The sequence below is a fragment of the Musca domestica genome, unplaced genomic scaffold (genome assembly GCF_030504385.1).
Source record: "Musca domestica strain aabys unplaced genomic scaffold, Musca_domestica.polishedcontigs.V.1.1 46, whole genome shotgun sequence".
Lineage (NCBI taxonomy): Eukaryota > Metazoa > Arthropoda > Insecta > Diptera > Muscidae > Musca > Musca domestica.
In genome coordinates, this window is record NW_026712336.1 from 378,513 (window position 1) to 403,054 (window position 24,542).

At 35.9% G+C, this 24,542-nt stretch overlaps 2 protein-coding genes across 2 annotated transcripts; one reads left to right on the forward strand and one right to left on the reverse strand.

Annotated features, from left to right (window-relative positions):
* The first annotated feature begins 3,645 nt into the window (after nucleotides 1-3,645).
* Nucleotides 3,646-11,270, forward strand: LOC131804575 (uncharacterized). Its single transcript, XM_059127617.1, has 4 exons — nucleotides 3,646-3,921; nucleotides 9,459-9,612; nucleotides 10,468-10,826; nucleotides 11,031-11,270. The coding sequence occupies exons 1-4, from the start codon at nucleotides 3,911-3,913 to the stop codon at nucleotides 11,185-11,187; spliced, it is 681 nt and encodes a 226-aa protein (XP_058983600.1). The 5' UTR covers nucleotides 3,646-3,910; the 3' UTR covers nucleotides 11,188-11,270.
* Nucleotides 11,271-14,286: 3,016 nt separating this feature from the next.
* LOC101899895 (uncharacterized) lies at nucleotides 14,287-24,303 on the reverse strand. The gene is made up of 5 exons (XM_059127565.1): nucleotides 23,143-24,303; nucleotides 17,123-17,305; nucleotides 15,357-15,504; nucleotides 14,970-15,281; nucleotides 14,287-14,550 (listed from the first exon to the last, which is right to left on the reverse strand). The coding sequence occupies exons 1-5, from the start codon at nucleotides 23,471-23,473 to the stop codon at nucleotides 14,427-14,429; spliced, it is 1,098 nt and encodes a 365-aa protein (XP_058983548.1). The 5' UTR covers nucleotides 23,474-24,303; the 3' UTR covers nucleotides 14,287-14,426.
* Nucleotides 24,304-24,542: the final 239 nt, after the last annotated feature.

The window sequence follows — 24,542 nt, forward strand, 5'->3', positions numbered from 1 at the left end:
TAACAGTATTTTCGTAGGATGGAATTCCCAATTCCATAATTTTTTCTTGAAGAGAAAATTGTCTGTATAACAGTTTCACGTTAAAGACGTTATTTGTATAACAGTTTCTTTAACAAAAATAATCCTTACAATAGTTTATTTTAGTTGTATAACAGTTCAAGGTATCATATGATGCAAATGCCAGCTCATAACCCCCAAACCCATTCAAATTTGGAATACCTTTTATAAAATCGTATTTGTATAACGGTTTCTTTTAATATTGTTAGGAGTATAACAGATTATTTTAACAAATTTAATATAACAGTTTCTTGAAGAAAATGATATTATTTTATAACAGTTTCTTAATGAAATGTCATTCGTATAACAGTATTAACAGTTAATTGCAGAAAATATGACAGTTTCTTATATAAAATCTTTGTTGTATAACAGTTTTCTTAATATGACAAAAATTTAAAAGTTTCTTGAAGAGTATTTAACTCGTATGCAATTCCCAACCCGATAATATTTTCTTAAAGAGAATATTTTCTGTATAACAGTTTCTTTAAAATTGTGTTTTGGTTTCTTAGAGTCGAGTTTTTGGTTTACACACTTTTCAATGCAGTCCATTTTTTTTGGAGTGGCGCCCAATTACAAAGTCAAACGAACGAAATGAAGTAGATTGATAAAATTTTACTCAACGGAATTCAATTCAAATTTGGTATTTGAAGTTTGAAATGGATGATACTACAGCCTATGACAGAAAATTGTCTGTGCAGGTTCACGTCTTCGTATAGCCCCCGTATAACGCTACCTCCCGATATTCGGTATTTTTATGATTTTAGCTACACTATTCATAGGAATTGTTTCAAATTTGGTATTTGGAGGTCGTAATGGATACTAGAGCCTATGACAGAAAATTGTCTGTGCAGGTTCACGTGTTCGTATAGCCCCCATATTACGGTACCTCCCGATATTCGGTATTTTGATGAATTTCGCGACACTATTCACCTGAATTCTTTCAAATTTGGTATTTGAAGTTTGAAATGGATACTACAGCCTATGACAGAAAATTGTCTGTGCTGGTCCATGTCTTCGTATAGCCCCCATATAACGGTGCCTCCCGATATTCGGTATTTTTATGATTTTAGCTACATTAGTCACCGATTTTTTTTTAAGTTTTGCATTTGACTATTGTAATGGCTTATGACAAAAGTTACCTATGCAGGTCCATGTCATCGTATAGACCCTAATGTAACAGCTACATTCGGTATTTTTAAGATTTTAACAGAATTTTTTAAGGATTTTATCGTTTTTGAGACTTGCCAAATTCCTTTCAAATTGGGTATTCAAAGTTCGGCCCGGCCGAACTTACAGCTTTTTTACTTGTTTAAATTTTATTGAATGAAAGCTAAAAATGTCGGAAATAGCATCAAATTTTCGAATAAGTTTAGATTTGTTCGAATTGGGCACCTTTGACACGAATTATCGCCTTCAAACGGCCAATGAAACCGTCACACGCTGCCCGAATGTTGCTCTGCGATATTTTGGCCCATTTCCGGAGAAGCATTTGCTTGAGGTGATCAACACTTTGGTATTTTTTAGTGCCAACCTTGCTTTCAAAAAAATTCCAGGCACAATAGTCTAACGGATTGGTATCCGCAGATTATGGTGGCCATTGTGCGCTGGAAATGAAGCGAGGAACCTCATTTTGTAACCATTCTTGGGTGGCGGGTGCTGAGTGCAATGGTGCTGAGTCCTATTGGAATGTGCGAGGTCTGCGGCCAGAATGTTTGAGTGCACTAGGCTTAATACACCCTCCAGAATATTTTCGCGATAATATTCGGCATTTATTCTGATGCCACGGTCGATTAATACGAACGGAGAGCGACCATCGGCTGTTATGGCGGTCCACACCATCACCATGGCAGGCTTGAGGCTTAAGTTCTGGTGGCCAAACGAAGGTGGACATTTTCAGCTGTCTACAAACTGTTGGACAACGAATGTTTTCTCATCGGAGAAAACCAAATTCGGCAGTTCACCACTTTCGGCCAAGCGAAGCAACTCTTTAGCTCTTTTGAGTCTATTTTCTCTCTGTTGCGGTGCAAGTTCTTGCCCTTTTTGGAATTTCAAGGGCTTTTTCAATATTTGCTGAATGGAAGGAGGAATATTGCGATATGTACAGCTCACGAGCCATTTTTTCGGCCACAGCGACGCGGGTTTTGATTGAGACGCTTCTTTACTTTTCGAACCATTTCTGCTGATGTTGCTGTTTTCTTCCTTCCACTTCCTTGACGTCGGGCTACGCTACCAGTATCAGTATCACGGTAACGAGCGATGGTAGGAGACACAAAAAATTTATTCACATTCAAATGATGGAGTGCTCTTACGATAGCCACTTGTGGTTTTCCAGCCAAATATAAGGAAATCACACTATCACGCTAGAATTCCATCACGAATAACTTTTTTTCTGGAAAATTCTCACCAAAATGCTTTTGTACGCTTGTAAAAAATATAATGAGCTGTCACTGGAATAATTTAATCAGCTGTTGGACGAGTGGCTTTGAAATTACAGCAGTCTGAAGTTTTTCGCTGTTTTTTTTATCTAACCCTGTATAGGTCTAAATTTTGGTCTTTGGTCAGCAGTCTGAAGTTTTTCGCTGTTTTTTTTTATCTAACCCTGTATAGGTCTAAATTTTGGTCTTTCCCTGTTTTTAGCTATTCCCAAGGTCTTGCTCACATTTACCAAAATATTTGGCATAAACTTTTCAATACAAATTCATGTTTTGGTGTGGCGCCCAAATTAGGGCTAGGGCACATAAGCAGCTTGAAGTTTTCGCATGGCATATTTTGTGACATATCATAAAGGGATGCCACAGCCGCACTTGGATCCTGCCATGCTGCTTATGTATCCTCACCTTTAAGTTGCCTCCGATTTGAACTATTCAGAATATATTGGGGATATTATTCAATAGATTTGGGTAAAACATTGTTTTGTTGTAAAAATGTTTAAGGGGAAAATATATTAAACGGTTTTTGAAAGGGTAACCCTATGTATTCCTCGAAAAAGATCAAATCCTCATAAATCTTTTGTTGGGCGCCACTCCAAAACATGGATCAGCAATGAAAAGTATATCTCTAAGAAACCTTTTTGGACTGACTTAAGTCAACGGCTGGCTTCTTCGTAGAGGAACAAAGGGGTTTTGGGTTGACTTAGTTCGATTTTGGTTCCATACTCCTTTGTTAGCCAGCCGGTGATTTAAGCCAGTCAAAAAAGCGTTTTATGTATTCTTACCTTTAGGTTTCTTAGAGATATACTTTTCATAGCTGACCCATCTTTTGGAGTGGCGCCCAATTAAAGATTTATGAAGATTTTATCTTTTTCAAGGATCTGGGCCACATTGTCTGGGTTGGCAATCTCCAAACCCCCTATTACTTTTTGATTCATTTTTTTCGAAATCCCAAAACTCCCATTCAACAACCAAAAATACTGAAAAAACCTCTTCCAGCCACCTGGCCACCGGCCACACGAGCCTAATACTTTCTCATTTAGCGTCGAATGACATGTCTGATTTGGATTGAGTGCTAATCCAAATAATTAACAAATTCTGACGTATGAAGCACGTGAATGGAAATTATGAATTTTGGAGATGATAATGAAGATGGAGCTAGACAATGATGATGTTTGTTACGATGACGATTTTGATAATTATCATGTTGAAGATGAGTATCGGTGATGGTGCGTTACCTTTACGCACCGATGTTGATGCAGGGCATATAAACTTCTAATTTCAAGTTGAGAGTTAGTCTTTAGCGGTCTTTGACGGAAAACACATAACACGGCGGAGAATTTTGAAAATAATTGAGTTTTTTGGAAAATCCAAAATCGTCTTTGCGTTAATTAAAAAGAGTTAACCGAAAAAAACTATAAAAAATGAAAATTGTGTACGTGACTATTTGAATTTTTTTGTAAAATCTTAAAAAAAAGTTGAAAATATGAAATTAGAAAAAAAGCAAACATGTTTTCAAAAATGTGAATTGGAGTTGTAACAAATACATTTTAATGAAACAATCTGCAGATTAAGCTTAGAGTATATTATGTTTGAAACTTACAAATTATGTGAAACGATTAATAGTGATTGAAAAATATCCCCTATCTGCTGAAGTTTTAAGCCCTTAAAAATCGGCTAATTTGTCTAGAAGTATGTTAACCAATACTCAAATAAGTCCACAAATGACCACGGTTCCTTGGAAATGTTGAATAAATGTTTTTTGCGAAAATTAAAATGTTTTAATATTTTTTAATTAGATTCAAAAATAATAAAGAATTTTTGAAAAAAAAAAATTAAAACTAATTTAGAAAATTCAAAAAAAAAAGTAAAAAAGCTTTAAGTTCGGCCAGGCCGAACTTTGAATACCCTCCACCATATGGTACAAATTTGGCAATTTTCAAAAAAAAAATAAATAAAATAAAATCCGTTAAAATTTCTGTTACAATCTATAAATACCGAATGTAGACGTATATTAGGGTCTATACGACGAGGTGGCCCTGGCATAGGCAACTTTTGTCACAAGCTATTACAATATTCAAAGGCGAAACATGAAAAAATCTGTTTATAATGTAGCTAAAATCATCATAATACCGAATATAGGGTGGTACCATGAGGGCTAAAAAAACGTGGACCTGCACAGACAATTTTCTAGCATAGGCTGTAGTATCCATTACGAACATCAAATATAAAATGTGAAATAATTCCAGTAAATAATGTCGCTTAAATCTTCATAATACTGAATATCGGGAGGTACCGTTATATGGGGGTTATATGAAGACGGGGCCTGCACAGATAATTTTTTGTCTTAGACTGTAGTATCCGTTACGAACTTCAAATACAAAATTTGAAACAATTCCCGTGAATAATGTCGCTAAAATCATCAAAAATACCGCATATCGGGAGGTACCGTTGTATGGGGGCTTTACGAAAATGTGAACCTACAGAAGGACAGACGGACATCGACATTGAATTTTATGCTGATCATTTTATGTGGGGTCTAAAATGTATATTTCGAGGTGTTACAAACGGAATAACAAACTTCATATACCCTCCATACTATGGTGGAGGGTATAAAAACATAAAGACCCGACTAATAACTTCCAAGAGCACCCTAGAGAGTTCGTCTGAATGATTTCAAATAAATCGAAGTTCTCGATCCTTAGGTCGAAATCGGAATCTTGTGGTAACGTTTAACACCTGTCAAAATTGTACAACATTGTACTATCTGATGGGCAGTTTTTAGGAGCACGAAAACCACAAGTTTAAAGTTGTACTATATTGGTTCATTACTCTTCTGGAACATAGTTCACAAAGAATCAAATTAACTAAAAAAAAATCTACAAATAGCTAATTTTACCCTCAGCCATATGGCTACAGAGGTTACATATAATTTTATATGGACAAAACGTGCCCTAGGTCTCTATGGACCAAATCCGTTACAGGACATTTTGAGTCGATCTAGCGATCCGTCCGTCCGTCTGTCTAGCTGGTGCGCATGATAACTCTCGAAGATCCGATTATTATCAAACATAAATCGAGTTCAGAAATTTGCAATCAATCCACTCCCCCTGGTACATCCCCCACAAAAGGTAAAAATTTTCAAAAAAAATATTTTACTGCACAGAAAGGTAAAGGATAATCCGATTTTGCCCCAGGGATAATATCGGTCCATTTCATCAAGTACCTCTCGCTCAAAGGTTTAACATTTCAAATAATTATAACTTTTAACAAATGTGATGTTAGAGTCCGATTGTCTTCAATTAACACAAATCACAATTCCGTCGGAACCTACTCCATAGAGGATCAATAGTTTGAAAATTCACAACAAAAGTCAAAATAAATTTGAATAATCAAAATTGGCTGAGGCCAAACTGACTTATACTTCTTAACCTGTTTTACAATATAATTTCGGTCAGGCGAGCTTTTCCTCTCCGTCATTAAAATCTATACTCAAAACACCATTTTATAGTATATTTATTTCAAACAAATAGCTAGGACCTTCAGAATATAAATAGCTGGAGTCTAGCATTCAAAAATAAATACTTCAAAACGTCAAATTTTAGCCACTTCGGTTAGAAAATGTAGATCGGTCTGTAAAAACGCCCAAATTCAGAACTGGGGATACTTTTAGACTTTCCGAGATTTGAATTAAAGAAAAAAGTCAGCTTTTCAGTCAGAAGACTAGTAAAAATCTATGATGGAGATCATGGCAGATTTATTACAAAAAGTCGACATTGCCACAGGCACAAGATGACTTTAAGACTTTTCAATACAGAAATTTGAACAATCGGTTAATCGAAAGTCGACTTACGTATCCCTAATCCAAATGAGACCCAAAAGAAACGTGGTTGACAATCATACCAATCAAGGTAGATTTAACAGGTAATCGGATCTGCGAATTGCTACAACAAAGCAACTTTTGTGGTACCCTCAAATGTCAAAATTGGCATCTAAGGCGAAAAACATACATTCGCCAAGGTAGATGTACTAGGTAATCGCATCAGCCCAGCTGACGGCACCATTAAATGTCAAAACAAATTGTTGAAGAATTCGCCCTGAATGAATGCAACAACAAATTTGTTTATGTTGTCTTCTCTAAAAAATTTCAAATAATTTAAGAGCAAGTTTAGAGTGAAACCAGTAAAAAAATTAAAAGAAAATGAAGGAAGGAGGCTAGAATGGAGGGCAGCTTTAAGAATTAAGTTAGCCTCAACATCTAAGATTCCCAAAGCACATCACTGGAAGTAGTGCAAGAATTCGACTCTTGGTTTAAACCAGTAAAATATAGTCATTATAAGTTTCTTGGTTTAAAAAATATCGCAATGCTACAATTAATACTTATTTTACTCTTATTTGTTTTACAATAAAAACTTTTATTGCGACGTTCGTTTACGACGAGAGGCACACAAAATAAAATGTAAACAAACACCTCGTTTCTGATTTGTTGAAACAAATTTGCCGCAACCTTTAAATGTCATGGCGAATCTATGTTTTTCGCCTTAGATGCCAATTTTGACATTTGAGGGGACCACAAAAGTTGCTTTGTTGTAGCAATTCGCCGATGCGGTTACCTGTTAGATCTACCTTGGCCATGACATTTAAAGTTAGCGGCAAATTTGTTTCAACCAATCAGAAACGAGTTGTTTGTTTACATTTTATGTTGGATGTGGAAATTAAGCCAACGACTCTCGGGAACCATTGCAACAGCCCCAAGTTGATAGTTAGCCCCCGAAAAGTTTATACACACAACTGTAATATCTTCTATGTCACCGACAAATACCATTTATATTCCAGCCAATGTTGATAACCGGAGGTTACACCGACTCCAGTACATGACACAAGAGTAGCAAGTGTTCCCGATCAAATGGTCTTAAAGAAAGAACATATCACCAATATCGCCACCAGTAAAAGCCCTTTAAGAATGCCCAGCAATCAAACTTGTAGCAACTTGGTGGATAAAAAACCTCTCTTGATAGCAGAGCCGATGCAAATTCCCCAAACCATACAAAGAGTTTTCACATACCACAAAAGGCTGATGGAGCTGCGGCTAGTGGAAGTTTGGATAAGGCCAACCGAGTCATAGCTCTCGTGAAAAGTTGGAGCAGCAAAATAAAATGACTATACAACATGCATGGACCCATAAAATGCTGCAAGCCTTCGTGGCAGCGATTTGGATGCCATCAAAGATTTACTAAATGAAGGAACAGCTCCAAGCCATGGACAATTCTCACGTTTCATTGGTTTCCCTAACATTGCGGTCGGATGGCTTCGACTAATTCAAATTTTAATTTTTTTACTTGTAATTCACTCTAAAGTTGCTTTTAAATTTTGAAATATTTGAAAAATATACTTTTAGTGAAGACGACATAAACAAACTTTGTTTTTGTATTGCATTTATTTAGAGCGAATTCAGCAAATTTGACATTTAAAGGTGCCGTCAGCTGCGAATAAAAGTGACAGCATATATCTAAAACCCAATCCGTCTGATAATGCTTTTACGCGAAACCATGGTAGAAAAATACAGGTAGATGCATCAACGCTTAGGAGCATTGATATGTCAAAAATTTTGAAATTTATTTTCAAATAAAAATAGATTTTTATATGTTTTCTTATACGACGTCATTCGGGGGTTATTATAATATGACTTTTTCGACAATTTTTACAAATTTTAATAATTTTTCATTTAACATTTTCAATTCCAAAATTGGTTTGACAGTTCATTGTCTCAGCAGCTGCGTCGATGCGTCTACCTATATTCTTCTACCATGCGCGAAACATAAAAACGAAGCAACAGTGTGGCATTTTTTTCACGCCGACGTCAAACGAAACGTTGGTTCATAAGGTCTGTCCACGGTAAAAGAATAGAGGTAGATGTATCATCGCTTGGGAACATTGGTATGTCAAAAATTTTCAAGTGTGTTTTTTAAAAATAAGTGGATTTTTATATGTTTTCCTATACGACGCCGATTGGAGGTTGTTATCATATGCATTTTTCAACAATTTTTACAAATTTCAATAATTTTCCATTCTATATTCCTAACTCTAAAATTATTTTGACAATTCATTGTCCCAGCTGATATGTTTACGCGACCACCTATATTCTTTTTCCATGGTACATACCATGGTAGAAGAATATAGGTAGACGCATCGACACAGCTGCTGAGACAATGAACTGTCAAACCAATTTTGAAATTGAAAATGTTGAATAAAAAATTATTTAAATTTGTAAAAATTGTTGAAAAATACGAATTAAAATAACCTCCGAATGACGTCGTATAGGAAAAAATATAATAATCTACTTATATTTAAAAAAAACATTTAAATTTTTTTTGACATATCAATGCTCCCAAGCGTTGATGCATCTACCTGAACGCACTTTTTCGATCACAGCGAGCCCTACTTTCATCGGAAAAATAGAATTTAATCAAAAGAAAATAGAATCAAAAACAAAAAATATATAAAAATAAATTTACGGGAAAAATGTATTCATTAATTTTTTTAAACATAAAACATAATCATTATGTAACCAAAGAAATGAAAAAAAAAAAAACATATGCAAGTGTGTGATGGCAAGAATTATAAGTCATATGTAAACTGGCAATTTTGACATACACACAGAGATACAAATGGATAATAAAAGTGACAGCGCATATGTAAAACACATTCCGTCTGAAAATGCTTTTACGCGAAACGTGAAATCGCGGCAAGAGTGCTGCATTTTATTTTGGAAATTACAAAGGGGTTTTAGGTTGACTTAGTTCAATTTCAGTCCATAATTTATATTTGCTCTTATACGCTCCTTTGTTCTTTACGGAAAAGGCAGCCGATGACTTAGGCCAGTAAAAAACTTTCTATGTATTCTCACCTTAACAACTACATTCCTATTGAGAAGTTAATAATGAAAACATTTATTTTTTTTTGTTTTTACAGATTCTTATATCTTTTCTATATGGTGATATCGCCCATAGATATTCTCGGCTTTGAATCAAATGACTTTCCGACACCGACACATAATTTGACACATTGGCGGGAACATCGGCGTAAAAAGAGATATTTAATATTTGCAACATCGGGAATGGCAAAGGTAGGTAGAGTTTTTCGAAATAGTTAATGGATTCGTTAATTTTATAAAAATGTTAAAGGTGGAGGGACAATTCATATGCCATGCTAAAATGTCTAAAGGTGAGAACACACAAAACGTTTTTTTTGACTGGCTCAAGTCATCGGCGGGCTTCTTCGTAAAAGATTTATCTTAATTTCAATCCTACGCTCCTTTGTTCTTTTACGAGGAAGCCAGTCGATGAATTAAGCCAGTCAAAAAAGCGTTTTCTGTATTCTCACCTTAAGTTTTGGCATTTCAAATGGTTTATATTCTTAGGCACAGAAGAGGATTATTTCTAAAATAAGACAACAGATTTATGTTAATATAAAGGAATAAGGGGAATTTAGCCTCAGCACTTGTGTACGGTGATAAAACAAAAATATTCTGGAAAATGAATTGATTTGTAAATCTTTTTTTTCAACAAATTTAGCTGATTTAAATAATTTTTCATTCAAAAAATTGAATTCCAAACATATTTTGACGGTTCATTAAACCACCAGCTGTGTTGATGCCGCTACCTTTTGCCATGTATTTCAGTGTTTAATTCGACCTAGTTTACCCTATTTTTTATTTAACTCATACCATGTTCTTATTTATTTTTTATGTAACTCATACCATGTTCATAGTACACTTATAACATTTTTTAATCGGATTTCAAATATTATGAAACGCTAAAACCCCGATTAAAGCAGTTTCAAAAACAAAAAAAAAAAAATATAATAAATAAATACAAATAAAAAAATAAATAAAAAATTATTCCATTTCTTACCTCTCGTATTGACGGAGAAAAACATCTCCATGTTTTTAATTCTTAATCGTTATTTTGCACTTTTTCAGGTCGTCACCGGTGTAACTTACCCTGTCGATTTATCAGATAAACGCCCTTGGCGCCAATTGGTTATGTTATATAATTTCCATTACCAATATGGTTTGCCAACCAAACCCATCTATTGGTGGGACAAATGGGATAAAAGAAATTTAAATGGCAATGTGGGCGGATTGTTTGGACCCACTGATCCCTCGGCGGAGGCTTATCAAACAGACGATGCTCAATTATTTCTCTACACCTTTGCTGAGAACCTTATGAGTCGTCATGGCGAAGATGGTCGTGAATGTTTGCTAAAGGCCATCTGTGAAAATGCCCAAATCGATGTGCACCAGGGCATGTATGCGGAGTTGTTGCATCGATTTTTGAGGTAAGAAATTACGAAAGGGGAATATTTAATAGAAATAAAAATCTTCTGTGGGTCTCCTAAAAATATAAAATCGTCTAGAGCCTATGTATATAAGATCATCTAACTTCTCTTCAGCCTTTGACGAATTTATTTTCTCCAAATATTGATAGCAACCGAAAAATTCTGAAATTTTCACATAATAATACTTTTATCCAAATTTTTTAGACCCCATCGAAATTTGGATTCCTATTATGTGAATGCATGGCATATGGGCCTGGAAGGTGTCGACTGTCAATATCATTTTCCAAAAGCCACGAATTGCCTGCTGGATCAATATACCCATGTGCGAGAGGAGTATATGGGTTATACCACAGTAAAATAATGTACCTGTCCTTAAAGCCTATTAATAAAAGTATCTATAAAAGACTGTTTGTTTATAATAAAATTATTAAATATTTAGGAAAATATTTATATACATATAGAAAATTAAATTTAAATAAAAAAAAATAAAATTGTCGAAGAATATGAAATCAAGTACTTATTTCACAAAACATGCACGCAAATACAGGATGAGGTAAAAAAACTGCAACAAAGTCAAACGCCATAATTTGTACTTTTTTCAATTTTATTGAATAAAACCAATAAAAGTCGGAAATAGCATCAAAGTTTAGAATAAGTTTAGATTTGTTCGAATTGGTCACCTTTGGTACGAATTATGGCCTTCAAACGGCCAATGAAACCGTCACACGCTGCCCGAATGTTGCTCTGCGGTATTTTGGCCCATTCCCGGTGAAGCACTTGCTTGAGGTGATCGACACTTTGGTATATTTTAGTGCCAACCTTGGTTTCCAAAATACTCCAACGAATTCGTATCCTGAGATTTTGGTATTCATTGTGCGCTGAAATTAAGGTCAGGTGAAAAATGGATAATATCAGTCCATTCCATCCCACAAAGGGTCAAAATTTTGATTAATTTAACTCTTATAAAATATGATGTAAGAGTCCGATTGCCTTCATATTTCGCACATCCTAATATTTTTATCCACCCACGGTCTGGTACCTCCCCCACAAAGGATCAAAATTTTGAACATTTATGAAGATCATAGAACACGAAATTAACATCCGATTTCATTCAGACTTGGCACATCTCAGTATTTCCATCAACACAAGATCTGTTAAAAAGATGGTAAAGATCGGACATTTCCTTCTGGTACCTCCCACACAATGAGTCAACGTTTTGAATAACCAAAACGATTATAAAATCCGAAATGAGCATCCGATTCGCTTCATATCACAATATTTCTATTAACCCAAAGTCTGTTGTGAAAATGGGATATATTGGTCCACTCCTTCAGGTACCTACCCCACAATGAGTCAAAATTGTGAATATCCATGAATCTCATTAAACGCGAAATTAAGATCCGATTCCATTCAGACTTGGCACATCTCAATATTTCTATCAACAAAAGATCTGTTATAAAGATGGTAGAGATCCGACCATTTCTTCTGGTACCTCCCCAACATAGGGTTCAAGATTTTTGAGAAACAAAACGCTCAAAGAAAGCGAAATAAACATCCAAATCTCTTCAAATTTCACACACACACAAACATTTTTGCTAACACAAGATCTTTTGTGAAGGTGATACATATCTGCGAACCTCTTCTGATACCTCATCCACAAAGGGTCACAATTTTGCAATACTTTAATCTGTCACAAATCGCTATCTATTTCGCCCGTGCCATTAGAACGTTAATCGTCCATTCTATTACAGTTAAAACACGGTTTTTGTTATCGACTGAAAGTACTGTACAAACAAATGTGTATGATATTTTAATTTCTCTGATACACCCTGTACAGGGTGATTCATATATTTTCTTTTAAATTTTTCTGCATTCATTAATTGAAGCATACTTTGGGGCGTTAATAATGAACACGGCAGCCATAATTACTCCATAAAATATTTGAAATGAAATTCTCTACTAAAATTGATAAATGACGTTTTTAAATTAAAAACAAATAAAAAAAAAAAAAAAACAAAATAAAATTACAGCGTACATTAAGCACCCACACAAGATGACACATTATTTGGCTGGAAAACAACAAGTGGCTATCGTTAGAGCACTCCAGCATTTAGATGTGAATAAATCTTTTGTGTCTCGTACCATCGCTTGTTACCGAGATACTGATACTGGTAGGGTAGCCCGACGTCAAGGAAGTGGACGGAAGAAAACAGCAACATCTGCAGAAATGGTTCGAAAAGTAAAGAAGCGATTTAATCGAAACCCCTTTCGCAGTGGCCAACAAATGGCCTAACATATCGCAATATTCCTCCTTCCATTCGGCAAATATTGAAAAATGAGCTCAGGGTAAAGCCATTGAAATTCCAAAAATTGCAAGAACAACAGAAAGAAAATAGACTCAAAAGAGCTAAAGAGTTGTTTCGCTTGGCCGAAAGTGGTGAACTGCCGAATTTGGTTTTCTCCGATGAGAAAATATTCGTTGTCCTGTAGTTCGTAAACAAAAAAATGATCGCGTTTACTTGCCAAAGAAGTCAGCTGAAAATTTGCGCCTTCGGTTGGCCACCAGAACTCAAGCGCGGGCCATGGTGATGGTGTGGACCGCCATAACAGCCGATGGTCGCTCTCCGCTCGTATTAATCGACGACCGTGGCATCAGAATAAATGCTTAATATTATCACGAACATATTCTGAAGGGTGTATTAAAGCCTTGGGCACGCAAACATTTTGGCCGCAGACCTTAGACATTCCAACAGGACTCAGCACGCCCCACACAAGAATGTTTACAAAATGAGGTTCCTCGCTTCATTTCCAGCGCACAATGGAGACCAAAATCTCCGGATACCAATCCGTTGAACTATTGTGTCTGGAGTATTTTGGAAAGCAAGGTTGGCACTAAAAAATACCAAAGTGTCGATCACCTCAAGCAAGCGCTTCGCCGGGAATGCGCCAAAATACCGCAGAGCAACATTCGGGCAGCGTGTGACGGTTTCATTGGCCGTTTGAAGACCATAATCCGTGCCAAAGGTGACCAATTCGAACAAATCTAAACTTATTCTAAAATTTGATGATATTTCCGACATTTTTTGCTTTCATTCAATAAAATTTAAAAAAAAAATGTAAAAGTTATGGCGTTTGACTTTGTTGCGGTTTTTTTATCTCACCCTATGGATATTAAAATTGACCAAAAAAGCCCTAACCCATGGTACAATGAAATAAAGGTAACCTCATTTCAAATAAGTTTTCGCAGCTCTGCATTTTCTGTAATTTACCTTGTCAGATTTCAATGCATAAAAAAGAGTTCCCATCTCTGATTTTGATTTATGGATTTTAACAATGAGATGTTGCCAAATGTGTAAATTTGAAAAAATTGTAAACATATGATTACATGACTTTACCTTCTTAGTTCTACGATGCCCTAACCTTAAAATAAAAGACTATTCTTGTTCCATAATAATTCTGCTAACTATATTTAAAAAATTAAAGCTAAATAATTGTATAGATTCTATTTAGATATAAACTTAAATTATGAAAATATTGTACTTAAATAAAGGAAAGATAGCTATTATGTATCGGCATATCGTCAACTGGTTCATACTTGGTCTAGTCGTCACAAATTTCCCAATCGACACAATAGTATTTTTTATTATTTTCATTGAGCCAGACATTGGCACAGTACATGGTGCAAAAATAGCAGGTGAATAGCTGCTTGGAGGTACTGCCACGCCTAAGAAAAAGGAAGAGAGAGAGCGAGAGAGAGGAGAGAAAAATAGAAATAATTTGTTAATTAAAAATCTTAAATTCATAGGAAACCCCTGGTAAAATTAAGAAGGTTAAGTCATTTCAGATATAAGACTATCCATCTCTGCATTTCCCGTAATTTGCCTGTAATTTCAAAAAAAAAGGTTCCCATCTCTGATTTATTATAAATTTTGACAATGCGACGCTGTCAAATGAATAATTTTGAAAAACAATTGTAATTATATATTTGGATGACTTTACCGTCTTAATTCTACCATGAGGAAACCTTGAAGGTTTCAGAAACCTTTCATGGAGAAACTCTTCAATGGTGGACCCCTAGAAGATTTTCCCTTTAGAAAGACTTTTAAAAGTCCCTATTTGCATGGAAAACGTATTACAACTCACCTCTTCACCACCATAAAATAATAGGTAGTAAATAGCGGATTTGAGCATTTAAAGACGGTACAACGGGCCGTCGGTCCATTACGTATATGATTGACCATATACTTCTCGGGTAGTATATACTTCAGTGCAGGATTTTCATAAAATGGCGACAGGCGATTCCAATTTTCCAAAGTTTTCAAACAATCATCGTAGAGTGTGACCTGATTCTCCTTCGAGGGTACGGGGAAAATTTGTCGTGTACCTATGGGCAGAAGTAGTTTTTTGAATGTCTCCTTTTCGATGACCCAAAAGAAATCGCTGTGGGTGACGGGTCTGCCATAGAAAAATGAAAATAAATTAATAATAATTTATATTTCGTAAAAAATATGCATTTGTTCATAAACTTACATATGCGGCGATTTTGTAGGTGTTTCGAAATAATTCTGATAGAATTTCTCATAGATAATCGGTATGTGGGTAATGGCAGAATTATTGAATATCCTTAGATAGTCGAGGAACTTGGCCAAAGCCACGGGTAAATATATTAAAGAGCATTCTGAAAATAGAGAATTAAAAAAAAGATGTAAGTTCGGCCGGGCGGAATTTTGAAAATCCTCCATCATTTGGAACGAATTTGGCAATTTTCCAAAAAAATAAAATCCGTTAGAAAGTCTATTAAATTCTTAAAAATACCGAATGTAGCCATTATATATATTAAATACCGAATATAGGGAGGTACTATTATATGGGGGCTATGCTAAAACGTGGACCTGTGCAGGCAATTTTCTGCCTTAGGCCGTAGTATCCATTACGAACTTCAAATACCAAATTTGAAACAATTCCGGTGAATAATGCAGCTAAAATCATCAAAATACCGAATATCGGGAGGTACCGCTATGTGGGGGCTATACGAAGTCGTGGACCTGCATAGACAATGTTCTGCCTTAGGCTGTAGTATCCATTACGAACTTCAAATACCAAATTTGAAACAATTCCGATAAATAATGTCGCTAAAATCAACAAAGTACCGAATATCGGGAGGTACCGCTATATGGGGGCTATATGAAGACGTGGACCTAAACACACAACTTTCTGCCTCAGGCTGTAGTATCCATTTCGAACTTCAAATACCAAATTTGAAACAATTTCGGCGAATAATGTCGCTAAAATCATCAAAATACCGAATATCGGAAGGTACCGCAATATGGGGGCTATATGGAGACGTAGACCTGTACAGACAATTTTCTGTCTTAGGCTGTAGCTTCCATTACGAACTTCAAATGCCAAATTTGAAACAATTCCGATGAATAATGCAGCTAAAATCAGCAAAATACCGCATATCGGAAGTTACCGTTATATGGGGGCTATACGAAGACGTGGACCTGTGCAGGCAATTTTCTGTCTTAGGCTGTAGTATCCATTACGAACTTCAAATACCAAATTTGAAACAATTTGGGTGAATAATGTCCCTAAAATCATCAAAGTACTGAATATCGGTCGGTTCTGCTATATGGGGGCTATACGAAGACGTGGACCTACACAAACAGTTTTCTGCCTTAGGCTGTAGTGTCCATTACGAACTTCAAATACCACATTTGAAACAATTCCCGTGAACAATGTCGCTAAAATCATAAAAATACCGAATATCGGGAGGTATCGTTATTTGGTGGCTCTACGAAGACGTGGACCTGCACAGACAATTTTCTGGAATAGGCTGTAGTATTAGTATTTCGAACTTCAAATACCAAATTTGAAACAATTCTGGTGAATAATGTCGCTAAAATCATCAAAATACCGAGTATCGAGAGGTACCGTTATATGGGGGCTATACGAAGACGTGGACCTAAATGGGGCATTTTCAGTACCAAAAGTCCTGCAAACATAATATACATTTGAGTAAAACTTTATCAATCTACTTCATTTCGTTCGGAAGCTAGAGTGATTTCCACTGACGGACAGGCGAACAGACGGACGGACATTGTAAAATCGACATAGAATTTTATGCTGATCAAGAATATATATGTATATACTTTGTGGGGTCTAAAGTGTATATATTTCGAGGTGTTTCAAACGGAATGACAAATCTAATATACCCTCCATACTATGGCGGAGGATGTAAAAATGTGAGGAATTTTATATTTTTTTTCATTAAAAAAAGTGACAGTTTTACTTACTATCCGCCGACAGCATTTGCAGCGATGGCATATTGGCAACCCTCTCTGGAATGTGCCATACTTCGGTATTTTCACTGAGATTCAATTCATTGAGGCGGGAACATTCACATATAAATTGAGGTATACGTTTCAGTTTGTTTTTCGAAATATTAAGGGACTCCAAGCGTTTCATATAGGTAAGGGCTGGAAAGAAAAAGGAGAGGAAGGCCATATTAAATGAGGAAATTTTAAATTTGTCGCATAGGGAGGAGAGAGGCACCCAGTGAACTATTACGAATGGTTAATTTTTAAAAATTTTCTGGTTTTAGGTCGCCGGCTGGCTATTTGACAAAAATAAACAGAAATATAGGTTGTTATAGTTCGTTTATTTGAGCCATAATTTGAACTAGAGTGACCTTATCTTTTGCTATTCAAAGATTGGACGAGACAGAGTCAAAATATGGCAACCCTGTGCAAATACCCCTGCCATCATTTGCCTTTCTGCATACATAAGGTCTGCCATCTGAAGCAAAAAGGTTGAATTTTCTCTCGTCCGTGAACAGCACATTCTTCCAAAATGAAAAATCCTCTGTCTAAGTGCTCCTTGGCACATCGCAATCTTACTTCTTGATTTTGCTGGCTGATTAGAGGTTTATGTCTAGCTCTTCTTCCATTGTAATCCGACTTATATTGCAGTATATTTCTTATTGTTTGAGGGCAACATGTTTTTTCCCAAATCCTTTTCAGCAATTTTTGCGAGCTTCGGTGCACTCAAAAATGGATCCTTTTTGATCTGACGTAAAAAATACAGGGTGAGATAAACAACACACTGCAACAAAGTCAAACGCCATAATTTTACCATTTTTTTTAATTTTATTGAATGAAAGCAAGAAATGTCGGAAATAGCATCAAATTTTAGAATAAGTTTAGATTTGTTCGATTTGGTCACCTTTGGCATTATGGCCTTTAAACGGCCAATGAAACCGTCTCACGCTGCCCAAATGTTGCTCTGTGGTATTTTGGCCCATTCCCGGCGAAGCGCTTGCTTGAGATGATCGACATTTTGGTATTTTTTAGGGCCAACCTTACTTCCCAAAATACTGCAGACACAATAGTCCAACGGATCGGAGTCAGGAGCTTTTGGTGGCCATTGTGCGCTGGAAATGAAGCGAGGCATTTGCACCTATTCTTGGGTGGCGCAGCTGAGTGCGATGGTGCTGAGTCCTGTTGGAATGTCCAAGGTCTGCGGCCAAAATGTTTGGGTGTCAAAGGCTTTTATACACCCTCCAGAATATTTTCACGATAATATTTGACATTTATTTTGATGTCACAGTCGATTAATACGAGCGGAGAGCGACCATCGGCTGTTATGGCGGCCCACACCATCACCCTGGCCGGCACTTGAGTTCTGGTGCCCAACCAAAGGTGCACATTTTCAGCTGACCTCTTTGGCAGGTAAACACCATTGATTTTGTTTGTTCACAATATGCTGGACAACGAATGTTTTCTCTTCGCCAAATTCGCCAGTTCACCACTTTCGGCCAAGCGAAGCAACTCTTTAGCTCTTTTGAGTCTATTTTCTTTCTGTTGCGGTGTAAGTTCTTGGACTCTTTGGAATTTCATGGCTTTACCCCGAGCTCATTTTTCAATATTTGCCGAATGGAATATTGCGATATGTGCACGACCTTTTTTTCGACCACTGCGGCGCGAGTTTCCATCCAGTTGCTTCTTTTACTTTTCGAACCATTTCTGCTGATGTGTCCACTTCCTTGACGTCGGCCTACGCTACCAGTAGCACATAAACGATTTACTCTTATTTACTCTTGTTTAAATGCTGGAGTGCTCTAACGATAGCCACTTGTGGTTTCCAGCCAAGTATAAAGAAATCACTCTATCACGCTTGAATTCCATCACGAATAACTTTTTTTCTGGAAAAATCCCACCAAAATGCTTTAGTACGCTTGTAAACAATATAATGAGCTGTCACTGGAACAATTTGAACAGCTGTCGGACGAGTGGCTTATAAATGACAGCAGTCTGAAGTTGATTGCAGTTTTTTTCATCTCACCCTGTAAGTACGTTTAGATTTACGAAATCCACTCGATCTCAGATGTCAATTCCATAGCGCCAAATAATATCCTCTGGATCTATCAATACGATTTACCTGACGTATACGCTATGGAGTTGCCATTTGAGATGAAATGGATTCAGTAGTCGAAATGTGCTCTATGTTAGGTTTCTACTATTATAACCGGAAAATAAAGAAGTTATTTATACCCCTTAAGATAAATATTTTGTAACAAACATTTTCGAAATTCTATGTAAATATAATGCGATTTTTTCTTTGTTGCCACTTCATAAAGGGAAATTGATTTGAAATTAGAATTAGAATCAAATCAAAAATAAATTACTGTTGTTACTGTATCTAATTATATCCTAACGACATTTGTGATGTGAATGCGCCAACTATTGATGATGCTTTCGGGATTTTTTTGGCTAGACCAACCGTTCTGTTGTGAGGTCAAGGTCCTCTATTCATTTTGACATCAAATGCAGGTAGTGTAAATTCCTAATGGTAGGACAGAATTTTTGAGGGCAAAATTTTGACCTTTTTGTCGACACAAATTTCTAAAAGAGAAATGGATTGGAATTTTATTTTCAATTGGGTTAGGCGCCGCTTTCTAAAAATAGATTAAAAGGTTTGTCACAGTAATTATTTATTGACGTTTCTTGTTTTGCAAATCTAACTATGTCAAATTGTAGGAATGTATCGCTAAGATAGGAAAATAAGTTTGGGAAGCACAAATAAAATCCACAAGAAAAAGGATCTTAAAATGCACCCGACAACATCGAAACATATTACAATCAAATGAAGGTAGCTTCTGCTCTTTATAGAAAAAACATCCTAAAAAGGAAGCTTTAATTGAAATCTCGAGCAGTTGTTCTCCAAAAAAAAAAAAAAAAAAGAGAATTCAGCACAAAAAAGCCAGAGAGACAAAAATTAAAAGAGAATAACAAAGGGTCCATCGACGATATTGCTACAGTTGGATGTCATGGTAACGCCGTCGACATCGATCAGACGACGTGTCACGCAAATGGGTATCAGTCGACGGTCTTTACGGTCTACAACGGATTTTGGTACAAGAATTGAAGGTGTTTCCGTACAAAGTCCTGATGGTGCATCAGCTGTTAGCTGCTGACCGCCACAGACTCTTTCATCCCTTAAAGACAATATCCGTCAAGAATATGTGGACTTATCGCCGGAAGTTCTAGAAAAAGTGATGGAAAAAGCCATAAAATAACCTGCAGCCATTTACATGACATCATATATTCGACTTCGATGTAAAAAGACACAATAAAAATAATCCACAAGAACAATCAAAGTTACTGCCAAAAAACATCGGAAGTTCAATTTTCGCCACCTTGTATTATTCTTGCAGGAGTATTTCAGGATGAATTCGGTTTACGTGCAAATGGATTGGGGAAGAAATCTCCGATCAAAATTACCATAACTTGAAGATGGAGTAGTTGTGGCAGTCACTGGAATTCTGCGATAAACACAGACTGACATATATGAACGAGGAAATACAAATTTTCAAGAATTTGCTGAAGCAAATCGATTATGCAAATGAAGACAAATTATGCTCGTTTATTTCATTCGAAGATATAAACGATTTTACACAAGAACTCATAAAAAATTGATAAAATGTTTAGCTTAGGAAAAAAGAAGAAAAGGAGATGGAAGATAGGAAATAATTGCAGATACATCTCTTCCAGAAGGCCACGTCGCTTATTCTGCCAAATTCGATTGGTCTTTAATCTTCGTTTGGAAGAATTAGGTACAATGCGATAAAGAAGCGACAGACGATGAGAGGAGCAGATTTGCCAAGACATATCTTCAAGCAGGCCAGGTCGATTATTCCGCAAAATGTGATTGGTCTTTCCCCTTCGATTCGAAGAAGACGCAACAATGTGATTAAAAAGTGCCAAAGGATGAGAAGACAGAATAAAGTAGAACTAAAAAAAAAAAACGTTTCGGAAAACAGAACTTTCGATAGTTCTGAACTATATACCAAGTTAATCGATAATTAGCAAAAATGAGAAGTAGTTATGGAAAATCTAAACCAAGCCATAGAAATTATAAGAAGCCAACAATTAGAAGTAGAATCGCTAAATCGCTCTCTAATAAGGAAGATGGAACGCTGAAGCAACCGCGGATGCATTTTGGGAACGCCAATAGAAAATAATTGCTTAGAAAGGAAAAATTGCTTGCTTAGGAAGCCTGGAAAATTAAGCAACCAGCTATGGGAGGCTAAGGTGGTGACGTAAGAAAGATGCGTTGGCGAGAGGGCTGAGATGTTTCAGATTTCAAACGACATTCCAGCCTAGCGGTAGTATTTTTCTTCTCATTTTTACACTCTCAGGCATATGGCTAGAGAGGGTATATATCAATTGATACGGTCAAAACGTGCCTCATCGAAATAACGGTTTTAGATCCTAGGTCTCTTTGGACCAAATCCGTTTCAGGACATTTGAAGTTGAAATAGCAATATCCGTCTGTCTGGCTGGTGCGCACGATAACTCTCGAAGGGAGTATCCGTTTTAATCCAAACTTCGTACATCGTAAGTTTATTGTCAAATTTAGATCGAGTTTAGAGATGGGCAATATCGGTCCACTCTTTCTGGTACCTTCCCCACAAAATGTAAAAAATTTCAAATGAAATAATTTTCTGTACAGAAAAAGAATGGATGATCCAATTGTGTCCCAACTTTGCTAATCCTAATATTTCCATCAGTTCTAGATCGGGTGCGAAAATGGACAACATTGGTCCAATCTATCAATGGTCAAAATTTTTGAATAATTATAACGCCGATAAAATATTACTTAATTGTCCAATTGTCTTCAAATTACACACATCATAATATTTTTATTAATCCATGGTCTGGTATGAAGATGAAATATATCGGCCCGCATCTTCTTGTAGCTCCACCACAAAGAGTCGAAATTTGGAATATCTATGATGCTCATAAAACAAGAAATTAATATCCGATTCCTTTCAGACTTGGCATATCTCAATATTTCCGTCAACAAAAGATCTGTTATAGCGAAGGTAGAGATCGGACCATTCCTTTCGGTACCTCTCCGACAACGGGTCAAAGTTTTGAATAACCAAAACGATCATAAATTTCGAAATGAGCATCTGGTTCTCTTCAAGTTACATGTATCACAATATTTTTATTAACCCAAGGTCTGGGTTGAAAATGGCTCGGCTCGCTTCTTCTTGTAGCTCCACCACAAAGAATCAAAATTTCGAATATACATGAAGCTCATAAATCACGAGATTAATATCCAATTCCATTCAGACTTGGCACATCTCAATATTTCCGTCAACAAAAGATCTGTTATAGCGAAGGTAGAGATCGGACCATTCCTTTTGGTAGCTCCCCCACAAAGGGTCAAAATTTTGTATAACCATGAGGCTCATAAAACGCGAAATGAGCATCCAATAATTTTCAAACTCGGCACATCCAAATATTTTTAACAACAAAATATTAGGCGTGAAAATGGGATATATCGGAACACATCTTCTGGTACCTTTCCCACAACGGGTAGAAATTTTAAATATTTATGACTTATATAAAAAAGTCATAATTTTCAATATTTATATCTCTCATAGCTTGCGAAACAATTCGGCGGATGTTTTTAAACTTGGAATTTAATATGGAATTTATCGCCTCACATCTTCTTGTACCTCCCCCACAGTAGGTCACTCATCGGAGGGTTAAAAAAAATCCAATACATTTTTCCGTAAAGTGTACTTTGCGGTGGCCTCGATCCAATTATAATGCACTTTCTTTTGTTTTTTTTTTGCGGATTAGGGCATTTTATTGTTTTTTTTTTTTTTTGAACCCCCAAGACACCTTGCCAATTTATTTGTAATACCCAAACAGCGATGATTGCTATCATCAATGATTTAATAGTTCACTTGGCGCGACCGTTATGAGATATTTAATTTCCCTCTCTTTCTCTATCTACTTACTTTTTGGCAAATCTGTCAATTCATTTGAGCTGACGTTCAAATGTAACAGATTCAGCATGTAACCAATGGATGTGGGTAGATGTTGCAGCTGATTATTGGAGACATCTAAAAATTCAAGATTTTCCAAGAGATACAATTCTTCGGGTAGCTGGGTGAGATTGTTGCCGGCCAGATGGATAAATTTGAGATTTGTTAGGTTCAAAAACCACTTGGGGATGGCGGCAATGTAGTTTTCTTTCAGATAGACTTCTTCCAAGTCCTCGTATAAATATAAATCCATGGGAATTTCTTTGTAATTTAAATAGCTCCAGTGTAAACAACGGCGATTCATTTTGTAATTTGTATTTTTTTTTTCTGAGATCAAAATGTATTTATTTTAATTTTTTGTAGGAGATAAAATATTATATCACAGCCTTTTTTTCAAATACGAAATAAAACAGTTTTTCTTCACTTCACTTCTTTGTTTTTTTTTTCTCGAATTTTTCCCGACGACACTTGAACAACGACTAAATGTTTATGGTATTTGTTTTTATCTGAATTGGTTAAGGCGATCTGATCTTTAGTCGGTCATGATCAAAACGCATATGGATGAATATATGATGCTCTCGATTTGCATTTTGGGCCACCAAAATATAATGTTTTCTTTTGGCGCTGACACTCTGAGAAATTTTCGTCATGCACTTTTTTTTTTGGTTTCTTTTTGTAAATTTAGAAAAGAAAAGTGGCAACAAGTAGATGAGAAACAAAAAATTAAAAAAAAAATTAAACAGAAATACTCAAAAAAGTGTGAAAATGAATAAATTTTTGTTTTACGTTTAACAAGATTTCTTGGTCAAAATCAATTATCGTCAAGAGTGCGACAACAATACCCCAAGAGGTGGTGGTCACCATTGTTTTGTTTACAAACAAAATTTTCATGAAGAGCAACAACAAAAACAAAAGTCACCCGAAATTTCCAATGCACTTTGATTTTCTTGAGTTCCTATGACGTATTCTTAATCACTGCGTTATTTTATTTTGCAAATTTCAACAAAAATTAAAGCATACTTTAAGGGTTTTCGTTGACGAATTTATTCCCACAACTCTTTACCACGTTTATTTGCTTAAATCTTTACCGTTGTTATTATTCAACTGTCTTCTGCCTTTGATTTAAACACCTCTACCTTACACAGTTTCCTTGCTTTCGTTTTTCCTTAACCTTGACAGTCATTTGCCACTGCTGCACTTTGTTTTTTCTCCCTTAAATGTAACATTAATTGCCAGCCATTGTTTTGTTGTTATTTTCACACATTCACTCTCTCTCCCTCTTTTTCTGTTAAGTTGTCTCTCTCTCTCACCCAAAATGCGCTCAGTCAATGCATGTTGCATGCGTTTATGCCGTTATTGATTTGTTTTGCCTT